This window comes from Nilaparvata lugens, chromosome 11 (genome assembly GCF_014356525.2).
Source record: "Nilaparvata lugens isolate BPH chromosome 11, ASM1435652v1, whole genome shotgun sequence".
In the NCBI taxonomy this organism is placed as follows: domain Eukaryota; kingdom Metazoa; phylum Arthropoda; class Insecta; order Hemiptera; family Delphacidae; genus Nilaparvata; species Nilaparvata lugens.
This window is the reverse complement of record NC_052514.1, coordinates 34,095,756-34,111,037: the sequence shown is the minus strand read 5'-3', so window position 1 is coordinate 34,111,037 and position 15,282 is coordinate 34,095,756. Positions and strand designations below refer to the sequence as shown.

Below are 15,282 nucleotides of genomic sequence, written 5' to 3'. Positions count from 1 at the left end.
AGGATGTATCACTACTGACTGACTACCGACCTCTCAACCGCTGAACGCTTCAAAAACAACTCAACTTGTCTGCTACCTGATCAAGGCATGGGTTGCCTGCCTGTAAGGGACTCAAATGGGCGCTCAAAGTGCCTTTCCTTGCTGCTCAAATTTTCAAATGTAACAATATTGTTAATGAATGAATGAATTGTTATTATTAATATGCTGAATATGACATTAATTGATAACATTCACATTGGAAGACAAAATACCAAGGCCTTGTATATTTAATAATACCTTGTATTATTTTCCTAGAACATTATTAGGTTATGTCACAGTCGTTAAATAAGTTTAGTTTTTTACGCATAATTCTGATAGAAATACTCTATTCCAAAATAGACTTGCAAAATATAAATTATTTATTTATTCCTTGATATAATAATACAAATCATATGGATATGATCGGGATGGAACAACAGGCATAGCCCAAAACTATTCTGTTCCCAAATTTTGATAAATAATGAAAAGTCCGAAAAAATAGGTTATGTTCTTACTGAGGAAATTTAAAGTTCAAAGTTCTGTCCAAGATTATATATTAGCTAGAAATTTTGAATTTAGAATGATTAAAATACCAAATTATAGTCAAATTATGCACCTGATATCACCGCACTTTGAATAAATCAAGTTATTTCAGAAAATTTTGAAGCCAAAAATATACACACAACTTTTAACTAGGCACAAATTATAAATTATAAATTTAGATGTACTAATCCAAATTATTTAAGTATTCCAAGACATCTATTTGGCTATTTTTTGTAATGTTGTGTTTTGTACAACACTACTAAGTGATTATATATTAAAATTAAGATCTAATGACTAATTTCCAATTAATAAAAGTCTAAAAATAAGTCTAGAGACTACATGGAAAGGAGTTTGAAATCCAATCAGGCCAGTAACGGCAAATTTTTGAAAAAGTGAAACATTTAAACGGAACAACACGTTTCACAACATGTCCTCCAACGTGGGACATATTATATCAAACAGGTCATTGCATCATCTACTCCAAAATATTAATAACTGAGATGTGATTGCTCAGTTTAAGTCCATAACTCAATTTTAAAACTTACCTCGATTGAGAGTTTAAATTACGCTGTTTTGAGTTCTGGACTTAACGATTTTTGATAAATCCTTGACTCGAGAAGAGGGGAGAATCTAATTCAAGTCCTGGACTTGAATAAGCCCTTTACTCAGAAAGCGAAATTATAAACTCCAGAGTCTAACGTGATCTATAAACTCCAGGAATTAATTAGGTCCTGAAATTATAAACTCCAGAGTGTAACGTGATCTATAAACTCCAGGGATTAATTAAGTCCTGAAATTATAAACTCCAGAGTCTAACGTGATCTATAAACTCCAGGGATTAATTAAGTCCTGGAATTATAAACTCCAGAGTCTAACGTGATCTCTTAACTCCAGGGTCTATTTATGTCCTGAAATTATAAACTCCAGAGTCTAAAGTGATCTTTAAACTCCATGGTCTATTAAGTCCTCGACTACGTTAACGCTCTGACACGGAAAGCCAATTTTCTGACTTCAGAGTTTAAAGGTAGTTAAAGTATAGAACTTAGCTAAATCCCGAACTCGGCCCTTAGCCAAATACCTTTTGTACTATAGTGCGGTCCACGTTATAATGGCAGTGGAGAAAGATAACAGAACAACGTCGCCGATCCTCTGTCTTGTCAATGCCTTCTATAGACGGTAGCTGATACAGGTTTATTGAGGTAATATTAACTGTTCAGTCTCGTTTAGAATAATCAATTATGTTTTATCAAGCAAGAAATTGTATTTTTCAATAATTTCATAATTAAATATTGAATATTTTGTTGATTAATTACCAATTAAACTGAGTCAACAGCTGAGCTTAGTGAGAGAAGTTTTGTGTATTTTTGGGTTCAAAATTTTATAAAATAGTTTGATTAATTCAATATGAAGTGATAATTAAGTGTTATATTTAAATATAGTTTGGTGTTTTAATTTCTCTAAATTCAAAATATTTATCTTATAATATATTTTTGGACGAAATTTGAACTTGAACATTTTACAGTAGAAACATAACCTATTTTTGGACATTTTATTAATTTATCAAAATTTGGGAATGGAATAGATTTGGGCCAAGCCTGTTGTTCCTTCCTAATCATATTTATATGATTTGTGATTCTGTCCACGAATAAATAAATAAATAAAAATAAAAAAATTCCACACTGTTGAAAGACGATCTAGCAACAGATCAAACCTAGAAAGAGATAGCGCTCTCCGCCGTGTTGAATGATAGACAAGGATAGCAATACCATTGCTAATCAAACACTGCCATTATAACGTGTATATAGTGAGCTTCACTTACAAAACTGTCAGTATTTCTTATGAATAACATCAATGCTCCCCGTCCAGACAACGCTGACAAATTTGAAGTGAGTCACACTATAGTTTTTCTTGGCATGCCCTTTTTTAAGCACATTCTTTTTTTTAATGTGCTGGGTATATCATGTTCCATCACTTGCTCGTATTATATTATGTGATCCAGTCCGAAATTCATCCACCATGGATCCCACGGTACGATCTTTCTTCTATTCTCTTTTTTTAATTCTTCACACCCATGTTACTTCTTCCTGCATTTCATTCCATCACATACTGGCTACTTTTCTCCTCTTACTTCTCTCTCTTCTTGTTCTCTTTTCTCCTCACTTCCTCTTCCTTGTTCTACACCACACCACATTCTTTCTTTTGTTGTGTCTCTTCTCATATATTCATCTTCTCATCTGCTTCATCTTTTCTTCATTCTGATGTTTTTTTTTTCATTCCTTCCCCATTCTGATGTCAATTTTCATCGTCTTCAAGTACATTCATAGCTATTGCATACTTCTTCTTTCTCCCACTTATTTCTATATTTCTTCTTCTTCTTTCTAGGATCCACCTGTCTTTTACTTTGCACATAATTTTAATTGTGTATTTCTCATTCACCATCTTCTCTTCTTATCCTTTTCTATGTCCTTCTTCTTCCGATTTCATGTTCTTTTTTCTCTGTTTTGTTGTATTTTTCTTTTTCATTTTTCCTTCATCTTCTTTGAATCTCCATATCATATTTTTCTTTGTCCTTCTCCTTGCGATTTCTTGTTCTTCCATTTTTCTCTGTTCTGTTATCCTTGTGTTGAATTTTCTTCTTCTCTTTGCCTACATCTTCTTCTTCCTTTTTGTCGTCTCCTGCTCATTTTCTCAACCTTCTCTGCAACAATTTTATCTTTTCCTTTGGTTCTTTTCATTCCTGTTCTCTTCCTCCTGTCCTTCTCAAACAACTTCACTACATCTGTATCGTCTTCCTCTTCTTCTTCTTTTTTTTCTTCTTCTCCTTTTTTCTTCTTCTTCTTCTTTTTCTTTTTCTTCTTCTTTTCCATCTGTGGACCATCAGCTAAATAGACAATATATATGCTTCCGTCACACGTCAAAATACATTAGAGCTTTATGCCAATCTTGTTTTTTCTTGGCACTTCCTCTCCATCATCACTCTTCACGCTATTTCACTCTCTCTCTCTCTCTCTCTCAGTCCATCTCTCTCTCTTCATCGTCAGTCAGTTGCCTATTCTTTTGTGGCTTCTCTCCTTCTCTCATCTACTGCCTCAGATTCTTAGCGTAATAAAATGATCTATTACTCTAGGCCTATATAAGTTTATACATAGATTTTGAGCTGGGTTAATGCTCTACATAGAATGCTTGCTTTTGTACCTCATTACATACCGTACATATTTTGAAATATATCACATTTGCCATGAAAATACTATTGTGATATTTATCACTCGCTCAGTAGAAAATATGTTTTTATTGTTAGAGGGAACTTATAAGTAGAAAATTTGCCGAGGGAAATTAATACAAAAGTTGTAAGTAAAAGTGAAATGATAGAGTTGTTTAGAGTGAACCGAAATAAACCAATATAGTACAAAAAAACCAAAATAAAAACAAGGAGATAGAAGCAAAAATATAAGGACACAATAATAAAAAAAGGAGAAGAAGAAGAAAAAGATAAAACAGGAGGAGGGGGGGACGAGGAGGAGGAGGAGGAGGAGGAGGATGATCAGGAAGATGAGGAGTAGGTGGATTGATTGACTACTAAATCTTTATTTATGTAGATTACAATATATAAAGGTTTATACACTTATATACAATAGCTTACAATACAGCAAAATTATAGATGAATTTACATAATATAGACTAAGAAAATAATTATTGAACTGTATATGATATGAAAAAAGCAATTTGTAATATAATAACTACAGATAATTATATTGTTATGCATCTACATAAATTGGCGGAGCTTTGGACATATCAATGTCCATTCTTCGGAAAGAATATTCTCCCCACTAACTCTCTACCAAAAGAAGAAGAAGAAGAAGAAGAAGAAGAAGAAGGAGGAGGAGGAGGTGGAGGAGTAGGAGGATGAGGAGGAGGAGGAGGATGATGAGGAGGAGGAGGAGGAGGAGGAGGAGGAGGAAGAAGAGTAGGAGGAGGATGAGGAGGAAGAGGAAGAGGAAAAGAAGAAGAAGAAGAAGAAGAAGAAGAAGAGAAGAAGAAGAAGAAGAAGAAGAGGAAGAAGAGAGTACTTGTTACGCCTCAAGGATTCTCTCTGCTTTAAAATGCTCACTGCTCTTCATGCACCTGTTGTTCAGAAGCCTGTTCTCTGGTGATTGTATGTTCAAAATAAATGCATATACCTCTGTTCTGTTCTGTTCTGTTATGCATCGTTTGTCTATTCAGAATGTTTTATGTGTTATTTTGCTTGTGTTTTTTTTGTTTTCTAAACCTACAACTGCTTCTAGCATTGCAATTGCTATCGTATTGTAGAGTTTGAAATATGTGCAACGTTCTTTGCTTGAAGAAGTGTTTGCTAAGTAATCAAAATAATGAAAACAATATAAAACTCTTGAAGTACCCTTTATTTTTAGAAACTTTAAAATAATTCAACAACTAGTCTCGACCCTAACTCAGGTCATTTTCAACTTTAAAAAATGAAAAAAATCTGGTGTGGCGCACTCACATAACTTTCCCTGCCGTTATGAAAATTATTGATCACCTGACGCTAGTGTTCACGCGCATATCAAGTCTACTATTCAAAGATTTGAGCCAGGTGGTGACAGGACAATAACGCTGGATACACACGAGATCTGCTTTCTCTTCATAGTGAATGATTTAATATAATCAACAGTTGCCAACAGTTTGCAATTGAATAATCACATTTTCTTGAATTTCAAGCCTATTTTCAATTTCAGGTGAAAATGTTACTGGACATTAATAGTAGAGATTTTCATGCTCAATCTTTTGCACTTGATTTTTATTGTTTAAATTGTATCTTAAGCCTGATAATTAAGAATCTAAAATCAAGCTTTGCATAGATGGGGTGGAGCTCCTGAAATTTTTACAGATATAGGACTTGTGGCAGTTGATATAGCTTATCAATGACTATTTTAGGTAATTTGATCAAAATCGTTGGAGCCATTTTCGAGAAAATCGCGAAAACCCCTGTTTTAACAACATTTTCGCAATCTTGAATTGCATCTGATTGAAATTGTTCGTGTCGGATCCTTATAGTGTAAGGACCTTAAGTTCCAAATTTCAAGTCATTCCGTTAATTGGGTGATGAAATATCGTGTACAAAGGCACACACACACACACACACACACACACACACACCACACACACACACACACACACACCACACACACACACACACACACATACAGACCAATACCCTAGAACCACTTTTTTGGACTCAGGGGACCTTGGAACGTATAGAAATTTAGAGATTGGGGTACCTTAATGTTTTTCGGAAAGCAATACTTTCCTTACCTATGGTAATAGGGCAAGGAAAGTAAAAATTAAATAACTTTTAATAATAAAGGGTACTTCAAGATTTTTATATTGGTTTTATTATTTTGTTGAAGAGTAGCCCATGCGAGAGAAGAGTTTTTAATAAGTAATCGACCTTCAAGATGAGTTAATCTTAAATTTGACCTTGATTTCTCACTTCATATCAATTTTTCTACCTTTGTTCTTCATTTAGCTCTTTATTTACGTGTTTATCTCATGTACATTTTTTTCTGGCAAGGCATGTCCTCAGTTAACTACATGGGAATGGGGAAGCAGTGCATCAGTATTATTTTTTCAAGGAATATTTGGTTCTCACTATACACATACTGTACAGGCTTTTGTGAAATGGTACGTCCCTTTGAATGAAAAAGAGTAAGAAATTGTCAAAAACAAAGGTAAAACTTTCTGAAAACTTTAAGATTTTTTGGTTCTCAGAAAGACCGGTTTCGGTTATTACACCATTGTCAATCTCTGATAAACTCAGAGATTGAAATGGTGTCTTTTCCATTCAATATGAATAATTACCACAATATGAACTCCCCAACTACACAAAAAGTGGTACGTTTCTCGAAGCAGAGTTCGATCTGCTATTCGTTTCTAAAATGTCAATGTTTGAAAATAAACTCACTCTCGTAACAGAGAATCTCTTTCCCGTGAGAATGATTCACAAGTTCAAGTAAGTAATGATGTCAAGGACATCTCCACTCCCCTTTGAAGGGCTTGAAAGGAGGAAATGGCACACATATGGCTCAAGGATGATACATAAGGGCTGTAGGGAAACACCTGCGAACGGCTGGGGTGTGGGAGGATACCGAAAAGGGATGTTGAGATAGGGGCTTCAAAAGACGTCTCCCATTACTGAAAGTGAAGAAATTATCATTTCCGTTTTTTAAGAGATAATATTTTATGCTTTGCTGGGCTGAATCTTCTGTTGAATACACTCATGGAATTTCATTAAAATTTATTTTATTCTACTGAACTCTATTATCTAATCAATTCGCTCTAACAAATTCAAATCGATACTAGGCTTTGCAAAACAAAATAAAATAAAGTGGAGTAGATCTTGTTTTTTAATATTCAATGAAGCCTTTCATCTGACTGAAATGCATCTTTGACTCATAATTGACCGTGCAAGGTGAGGTCTAAGATTCAAGTCGACGGTTTTGCATTTCTCTTTATGTATGTTTATATGTTGCGCATTTACGGCGAAACGCGGTAATAGATTCTCGTGAAATTTGACAGGTATGTTCCTTTTTAAATTGCGCGTCGACGTCTATACAAAAATTTTGGAAATTTTGAATTTTAAGGATGATATAAAAGGGAAAGGTGCCTCCTTGATACGCCAATATTAGAGTAAAAATAAGACTAGAATTATTCATCATAAATCATCTGTCGAGTGGATTATTAATTGCATGCAATGATGCATGCAATTTAATATCTCAATGTTAATCAGTTTAAATCAGCTGTTGTGTGGACTATTGATTGCATGCAGTGAGGCACGCAATTTATATCACGAAGTAGCATAGTATATTCTCCCGACTTTTCACTGCTTTCAACTCGGTAAGCTTTTGATGATAGTAACATAGCTGTTAGCACATCAAATTATTAGCATTGTCGATACAACAACTCAAACAGCCATTTATACACCGATATCTCGCTGACACGACAGGTCAGGACAGAATTTACTATGATGGAGACTGTATTTTATAACTGCTTGAGGTCTACTGTTCACAGAACTACTAGTATTTCAATTCAAATTTGGGAGAGGAACAATTTTGGGCTCTAAGCCTGTTGATGATTTCTCAATCATTCATAGTTGAGAACAGTAGCGGCTCGTGATCTTCTAGCTTAGGAGTTCAACCTCATGATCTATTGGGGAGAAAGGTCAAAAGGATATAGAGTATTGAGCATAATCAAGTGTGAAGGTGATCAATAATAATTTCAAGGAATTGAACCCCAAAGATTGAGCATATTTTCTACAAATATAAATTTTTTGTCCTATTCATATTTTTCTTGTTTAATTTTCACTTCGGATAACAAACCGTTATTTGTTTCTCTTGGAATATTAACGGTTTACAACCAATATATCTATGTTGTTGCCTAGTTTAAGGTGCGTACAGACTTTCGCTCTGCTCCGCAACCGAACGTCACTCCAGCAGAGCGATTGATGATCGACCGGCGAGCAACAGTGGTTCGACCGGGGAACGCGAGAAGATCTAACATCTTCCGTAACGTTCATGATGGGTGCGTGGGCGGTGCGACTGTGGTTCGATGGTGGTACGAGGGCGGTACGAGGGAGGAGCGTGCTCGGTGCGGGTTGGAAGCGCGAATATGTGTACGCAGCTTAATACATAAAAATAAGTGTAAAATGAACACAAGAGGTATGGTTCATTCATACAACACCCGCCAAAGACAACAACTTGATACCCAACGTACAAGATTAACCAAAGTACAGAAGTCCCATCACGTCTTAGGAACAAAGGTCTGCAATAGGTTGCCAGAGTCAATAAAAATTATCCAGTCTCTTTGTTCGGCTAATTACTGTTCGATCTTCTGCGTGCAAACCCCTTCTATTCTTTTGGAGGAGTTTTTCACACATACTTTATAATAAATTAAGTGTTAAGTGTTATAAATATTCTATTGACGTTGCTGATGACTGTATGGTCCGATAGCAAAATAATTAAATCTATCTATCTATCTTCCGGAGTTGATCTACCATTATGATTTATTTTACACCTATCCTCAATATTAATATTGTTTGTATTTAACAAATACTGAACCTTATTCATATTTCTTCATCAAAATGCTGTTACGGTAACACAATAAATTATATTTGCACTCTCACTAAAAGAAAATGGACACACTAGAAATAATCACGAATACACGAAACACACTAGAAATTACTATATTCTTCTACACGCAAAACAAATTTATATAACGAAAAATGCAGTGAAATCTATCACAACTGTATACAGTGTATACCCGAAACCATACCGTATAACCTCAAAACTGTCACGCTTAGGCTACTTCTTGTTTACCGCTTTTTCACTGTTTACTGCCACCAAATTTAAATTTTATTGGTGATAAGCAAGTTCAAGATGGCACTGTATCCGTATCACGAATACTCACGATTCATTCCGAGGTTAACCGAATGCTTCACTTGACTCGGCTACTCTCGGATGAACTCGTGAAAACTTGGTTCAGACAGGATTGTGAACCAAATCCGTGCTGGCAAACCGATTCCCCTCCTCCGTTCCACTACCTCACCCAGCCCTGTTTTTGGGTTCACATCGGGGAATGAACACTGCTTTCCACCACCACCCGTCTCGTCATGCCATTTGGTGCTGTTTCAAGCAAGCCACTCCGGGCTCTCAGGCTCAGGCACCGACGTTAAGTTTATGTAGATGAAAAATGTTGTGATGTAATTTCATGAGTATAAAATAATATAATTATTTGAGTTGTAAATTCATCCTTGTATAGGAAGTTGATTCAATTCTGGGGGTTCAATGAACCATTGAACACATAGGGCGAGCCGCCACTGGTTGAGAATGATATTCTATCTATCACTACAATTTATGAATAAAATATTCATTGAATATTTACTTTCTTAGTGAGTAACTTTATTCCTACTCGTATTTACATGACATTTGAAATCAAAGTAGGCCTACTTTTTTCAACTTTATTTCCCTCTCACAACATGTTTTGACTTATAATGTCATTTTCAAGTGAGTGAGTAAAATAATAACTTGGAAATTACATTATAATTAGAAGCATATGAAAAATAAAATAGAGTTGAAAAATAGTGAAGGCTGTTTTCATTTTAAATCGTTATGTATTCACTGGATATCCTCATTCTTTGAACTTTTACAACGGTTCAGGAGTTCTTGAACATCTTCACCTGATAAATCGAAAAAGATAATTTTAAGAAGAATTATTAGCAAAGATCAATTCAGGAGCCCCAATCAAGACAATTATGGTGAGGTCCACGTTATAATGGTATTGTTCAATTAGCAATGGTATTGCTATCCTTGTCTATCATTCAACAAAGCAGATAGCGCTATTTCTTCCACGCTTTGCTCTGTTGCCAGATTGTCGTTCAACAAAGTAGAATTGATAATTTTAAATAATAAAATATTTCATCTTAAGTAGGAAAATTCATTATGAGATTATTGGAAATAGTTATTTGTGCAACTAGTGCGCAAAGTAACAGTTTGCTGCACCGAAAGAAACGTTTACGCCCGAGCCGTAGGCGAGAGCGGAATGGTTTGTTGAGTGCAGCAGAGGAACTTTGCGCACGTATTTCACATTAAATTTTTCCTACAGTTACCATTGAATATGAAAAGTGGGTAATTATGGGTAAAATTGCCTGAAATCCATTAAATGTTTTTCTGTGTAACTTTATTATTGATAAAAACCTTAATTTATTGTCAAATTGAATAAAAATGTTGTCCTTGGTTATAATATATAATTAATGCTGTGCTCGTTGTGCTTCGTTGCACCTCTGCTCACTATTGCAGCCCAGTCACTGTTACCAACTTCATTTTGATTTTGCTGCACTGTTGCTCCATATAACCTAAAGTATTTTGCGTTGCCATGTTGCAAATCTGGAGTGCAGAAAAAAATTTCCCCGCACTAGAGCGGAAAAGTGATTCTTTGCGTTCTGTAATCAGTGCAGCAATGGCCACTTTTCAACGTAACTGTAGGAAAAAATAATTTCTTGCTTAATAAAATATAATTGAATATTTTGAACGAGAATGAACAGTTATCATTACATCATTAAACATGTATCAGCTAACGTCTATAGAAGGCATTGACAAGACAGAGGATCGGCAACGTTGCTCTGCTATCTTTCTCCACTGCCATTAAAACGTGGACCTCACTATAGTAGACTACTTGAGGGAAGTTCAACAAAATAGAGAGAATATTCCTTGAACTTTTACGGTTACCTGAGAAAATCGAACAAGATAATTCATCATTAAACCTGTATCAGCTAACGTTTATAGAAGGCATTGAAAAGACAGAGGATCGGCAACGTTGTTCTGCTATCTTTCTCCACTGCCATTAAAACGAGGACCTAACTATAGTAGACTACTTCAGGGAAGTTCAACAAAATAGAGAGAATATTTCTCGAACTTTTACGGTTACCTGAAAAAATCGAACAAGATAATTCTGTGGAAACATATTAGGAAATATCAATTCAGGAGCCTCAATCAAGACAATTAGTAGACTTCTTCAGGAAATATCAACGAAATAGAGGTACTGAACCCGTAAATCAAGTTTTTGGGGTAGAAACTCAGACCTAGCTCTGTAATTACAGACCAGTGTTTTATTTATGGGGCGCCATATATTCAACCCAACCCAAAAATATATAGAGTTTTGTAATTTTATAGGCGAAAACCAAGGGTTTCATCATTTTGGGGTAGTACACGCTTTTCGTTTTCGGTCTAGCGTCGGTCTAATTTTGTTCACTGCATCATCGCAACTTTTCTTCTAGATTCGAGTTGATCTCTCAGGCCCCGGTTGCACAAAAGCCGGTTACATTTTACCCGTGATTAATTTCACGAGAACCAATCAGAGAAGGCCTTTTTGATAGGACGGCTACTCTGATTGGTTCTCGTGGAATTAATCACGATTTATATTTAACCGGCTTTTGTGCAACCGACACTTTCATTTGTATGTGTACAGAAGTTATGATTCTTCTGTTTTGATTGCTGAATAGATAATAATTCAATATGGATAACATAATTATTTGTGAAAAAGTTGTTGGAAAAAATCTATAAATGAATTCATACTCATAACAAAGTGTCATTTGCTAGAGTAGTACTCTATACTCTATGTACTGTAAACTGTGAGTACTGTAAGCTAGTGAGGTCCACGTTATAATAGCAGTGAGAAAGATAGGAGAACATCTTTGCCGATCCTCTGTCTTGTCAATGTCTTCTATAGACGGTAGCTGATACAGTTTTATTGATGTAATATTAACTGTTCATTCTCGTTGGAAATAATCAATCATATTTTATTAATCAAGAAATAATATTCTTCAATAACTCCATAATGAATTTTAATAATCTAGATGAATTATTTTGTAAATTAGTTATTAATTCTACATTGTTAAAAGACGATCTGGCAACAGAGCGAAGCTAGAAAGTAAGAAAGAGATAGCGCTATCCGATTTGTTGAATGATAGATAAGGATAGCAATATCATTGCTAATCAAACACTGCCAGTATAACGTGGACCTCACTAAAGGTTGATCGATAGATTTTGCTCACATATAAATTCGAGAAGGTTGAGAAAAAATTGTACAAAAGTGTATTTTTCATAACTTTATTGATCGTGAAATAATATGAAATTAACAGTACTATTATTGTAGATAATCCGAATTATTCTTCTATTTCTGGTAATGATAAGAAAGAAAAGAAAGACAGTCTATACAAGACGAATATTTACAGTTTTCAGTAATTTTCTACAAAATTCCAAAATTTAATTCTATGTGAATTATTATTAGAGTAAAAACTGCTTTCCACCTTTATCAAGATTCGAAGAATATTATGAAAGTTTTGATTAAAGTTTTAGAAGAAGCAATATTACTCTTAGAATTATTATCTAGCTCTTCTTCTCCTGTTTTCTTCTTCTTCTTTTTCTTCTTTCTTTCCTTCTCCTTCTTGCTATTTTTGCTATTCTTGCTATCGAAGAATATTATGAAAGTTTTGATTAAAGTTTTAGAAGAAGCAATATTACTCTTAGAATTATTATCTGTCTCTTCTTCTTATTTTTTTCTTCTTTCTTTCCTTCTCCTTCTTCTTCTTCTTCTCCTTCTTCTCTCATCCACTCTCTCACTTTCTCATTTTCTCATCCTCACTCACTCTTACTCTCTCATATTCTCTCTTGCGTTCAGACTTTTGCGCCACTAACACACTTTTATCAGCTGATTCGTGGCACATCTTATGTACTCACTCTTTATCAATTCTCTTGAATGTTCATCAAACATTAATGACGTCACCGATGACAGTACTAGACATCAATGACGTCACTGATGACATCACTATAGTGAGGTCCACGTTATAATGGCAGTATTTGATTAACATTGATGCTGATGTGTGCTATCCTTGTAATTATTCAACAGAACAGATGGCGCTGTACGATCGGCAATGCTGTTCTCCTATCTTTTACCACTGCCATTATGACGTGGACCTCACTATGGACATCGATGACGTCATGACGACATTACTAGACATCAATCACGACACTGATGATATCAACAGACACCAATGAGATCACTAGACATCAATGACGTCACAGATGATTTCAACGGACACCAGACATCACTAGACATCAATGACGTCACTGATGACATCACTAGACATGGATGACGTCATGACAGCATCAGTTGTCTGCGGCTGGAGACAGAGCTCTATCTTCTCAAGGAGATTAGTTGCTACCAGAGCGAACTGCTCCCACTGCCTGTATTCGCCACTGCATAGAACTGCCTCGTCAGCATCACCCTCCTCTGTCACACCGAATAGTCGCTCCTCGTCTGAAAAACCATAACAAATTGAGATAATCTAGGTTAGGATGGAAATAAGCTCATTAGAACTAAGACAAAGTTGGTACCCCCGTCTGAAAAACCACAAAAAATAGAGTTAATTCAGGTAAAAATGGGTATAGGCTCATTAGAACTGAGATAAGGCTAGTCTCTCCGTCTGTATAACCACAAAAAATAGAGATAATTTAGGTAAAAATGGGAATAGGCTCATTAGAACTGATATAAAGCTGGTCTCCTCGTCTGAAAAACCACAAAAAATTGAGATAATCTAGGTTAGGATGGAAATAAGCTCATTAGAACTAAGACAATGTTTGTCTCCTCGTCATAAGAACCACAAAAAATAAAGTTAATCCAGGTAAAAATGGGTATAGGCTCATTAGAACTGAGACAAAGTTGGTCTTCTTGTCTGAAAACCCACGAAAAAAAGTTAATCTAGGTAAAAATTGGAATAGGCTCATTAGAACTGAGACAAAGTTGGTCTCCCCGTCTAAAAAACCACAACAAATAGAGTGAATCTAGGTAAAAATGGGTATAGGCTCATCAGAACTGAGACAAAGTTGGTCTCCCCGTCTAGAAAACCACAACAAATAGAGAGAATCTAGCTAAAAAAGGGTATAGGCTCATTAGAACCGAGACAAAGTTCGTCTCCTCGTCTGAAAAACCACAAAAAATTGAGTTAATCCTGGTTAGAATAGAAATAAGCTCATTAGAACTGAGACAAAGTTGTTAATATTACAACTATACTACTAAACGACCATAGTGAGGTCCACGTTATAATGGCAGTGGAGAAAGATAGGAGAAAAACGTTGCTAATCCTCTGTTTTGTCAATGTCTTCTATAGGCGGTAGCTGATACAGGTTTATTGATGTAATATCAACTGTTCATTCTCGTTTAATCAATTATATTCTAGCATAGAGAAACGATAGCATAAGTAGATATCCTATGGTAGCCTATAGGATGTTTATGTCGCAACTTTTACTGTTATCCCAAGCCGATAGTTCACGTAGTTCTTTCCTATGCAGCTGTGTGACGCTAGTAGTCTCTCAAATTGTGCCGTTCATATACTATCACCCCAGTATAACAAAACAGTAAAAATTGACAATAATCGACAGTAATCAGCTTGAGATAACAGTAAAAGTTGCGACATGAATTCCCTATACCATGGGATATCTACTTACGCTATTGTTTCTCTATGAATCTATTAAGCAAGAAATCATATCTTTCAATAATTTTATGATGAATTTCCATAATTAAGATGCAATATTTTGTTAGTTGATTATCACACAATAATCTTCGGTTGACGTGTGAGGCTCTTTGAACCTTTGGATCTTTGAATCCGTCCCTTCAAAAAAATAAACATAGTTAATTATCAATTCTACATTGTTAAAAGACGATCTAGCAACAGATCAAAGCGAGAAAGAGATAGCGCTATCCACTTTTTTGAATGATGGACAAGGATACAAATATCATTGCTAATCAAACCATTATAACGTGGACCTCACTATAGTAGGCTACCTCGTATCTGTAAAATCACAATTTCCCAGAAAGTAGGAAAATCTGTATTGCTTACCTCTGTGGAATATCAGATGTTTAATTTTTTTGTACATCCTGTTGAAGAATACATTCTCATCCAGTGCCAATTTGAAGAAATAAGTATATTAGAAATATAAATTGAAATCTAAGATTCAAGGTGAAATATTTCTCCTATGTTTGTTTTCGAAGCATCTAAATTTAAAAATCTACGTTGAGAAAATAATTAGGGACTGAAAATTCTGTGAAGTGAACAACTACAAGACTTAACCTATTTCGGACTATGAAGACTAAATTAGTAATTTGGGAGAGGAA

General features: G+C 35.1%; 1 protein-coding gene across 2 annotated transcripts in view; it reads right to left on the bottom strand.

The window, feature by feature from the left end:
* Nucleotides 1–12,204: 12,204 nt before the first annotated feature.
* Nucleotides 12,205–15,282, bottom strand: part of LOC111056851 (armadillo repeat-containing protein 2) — a 47,335-nt gene continuing 44,257 nt past the window's right edge. For both annotated transcript variants that reach the window (XM_039438279.1, XM_039438280.1), the window contains exon 16: nt 12,205–13,428. In XM_039438279.1, coding sequence (XP_039294213.1) covers nt 13,220–13,428 — 209 coding nt within the window. In that variant the 3' untranslated portion in view covers nt 12,205–13,219. The remainder of the gene's footprint in view (nt 13,429–15,282) is intronic.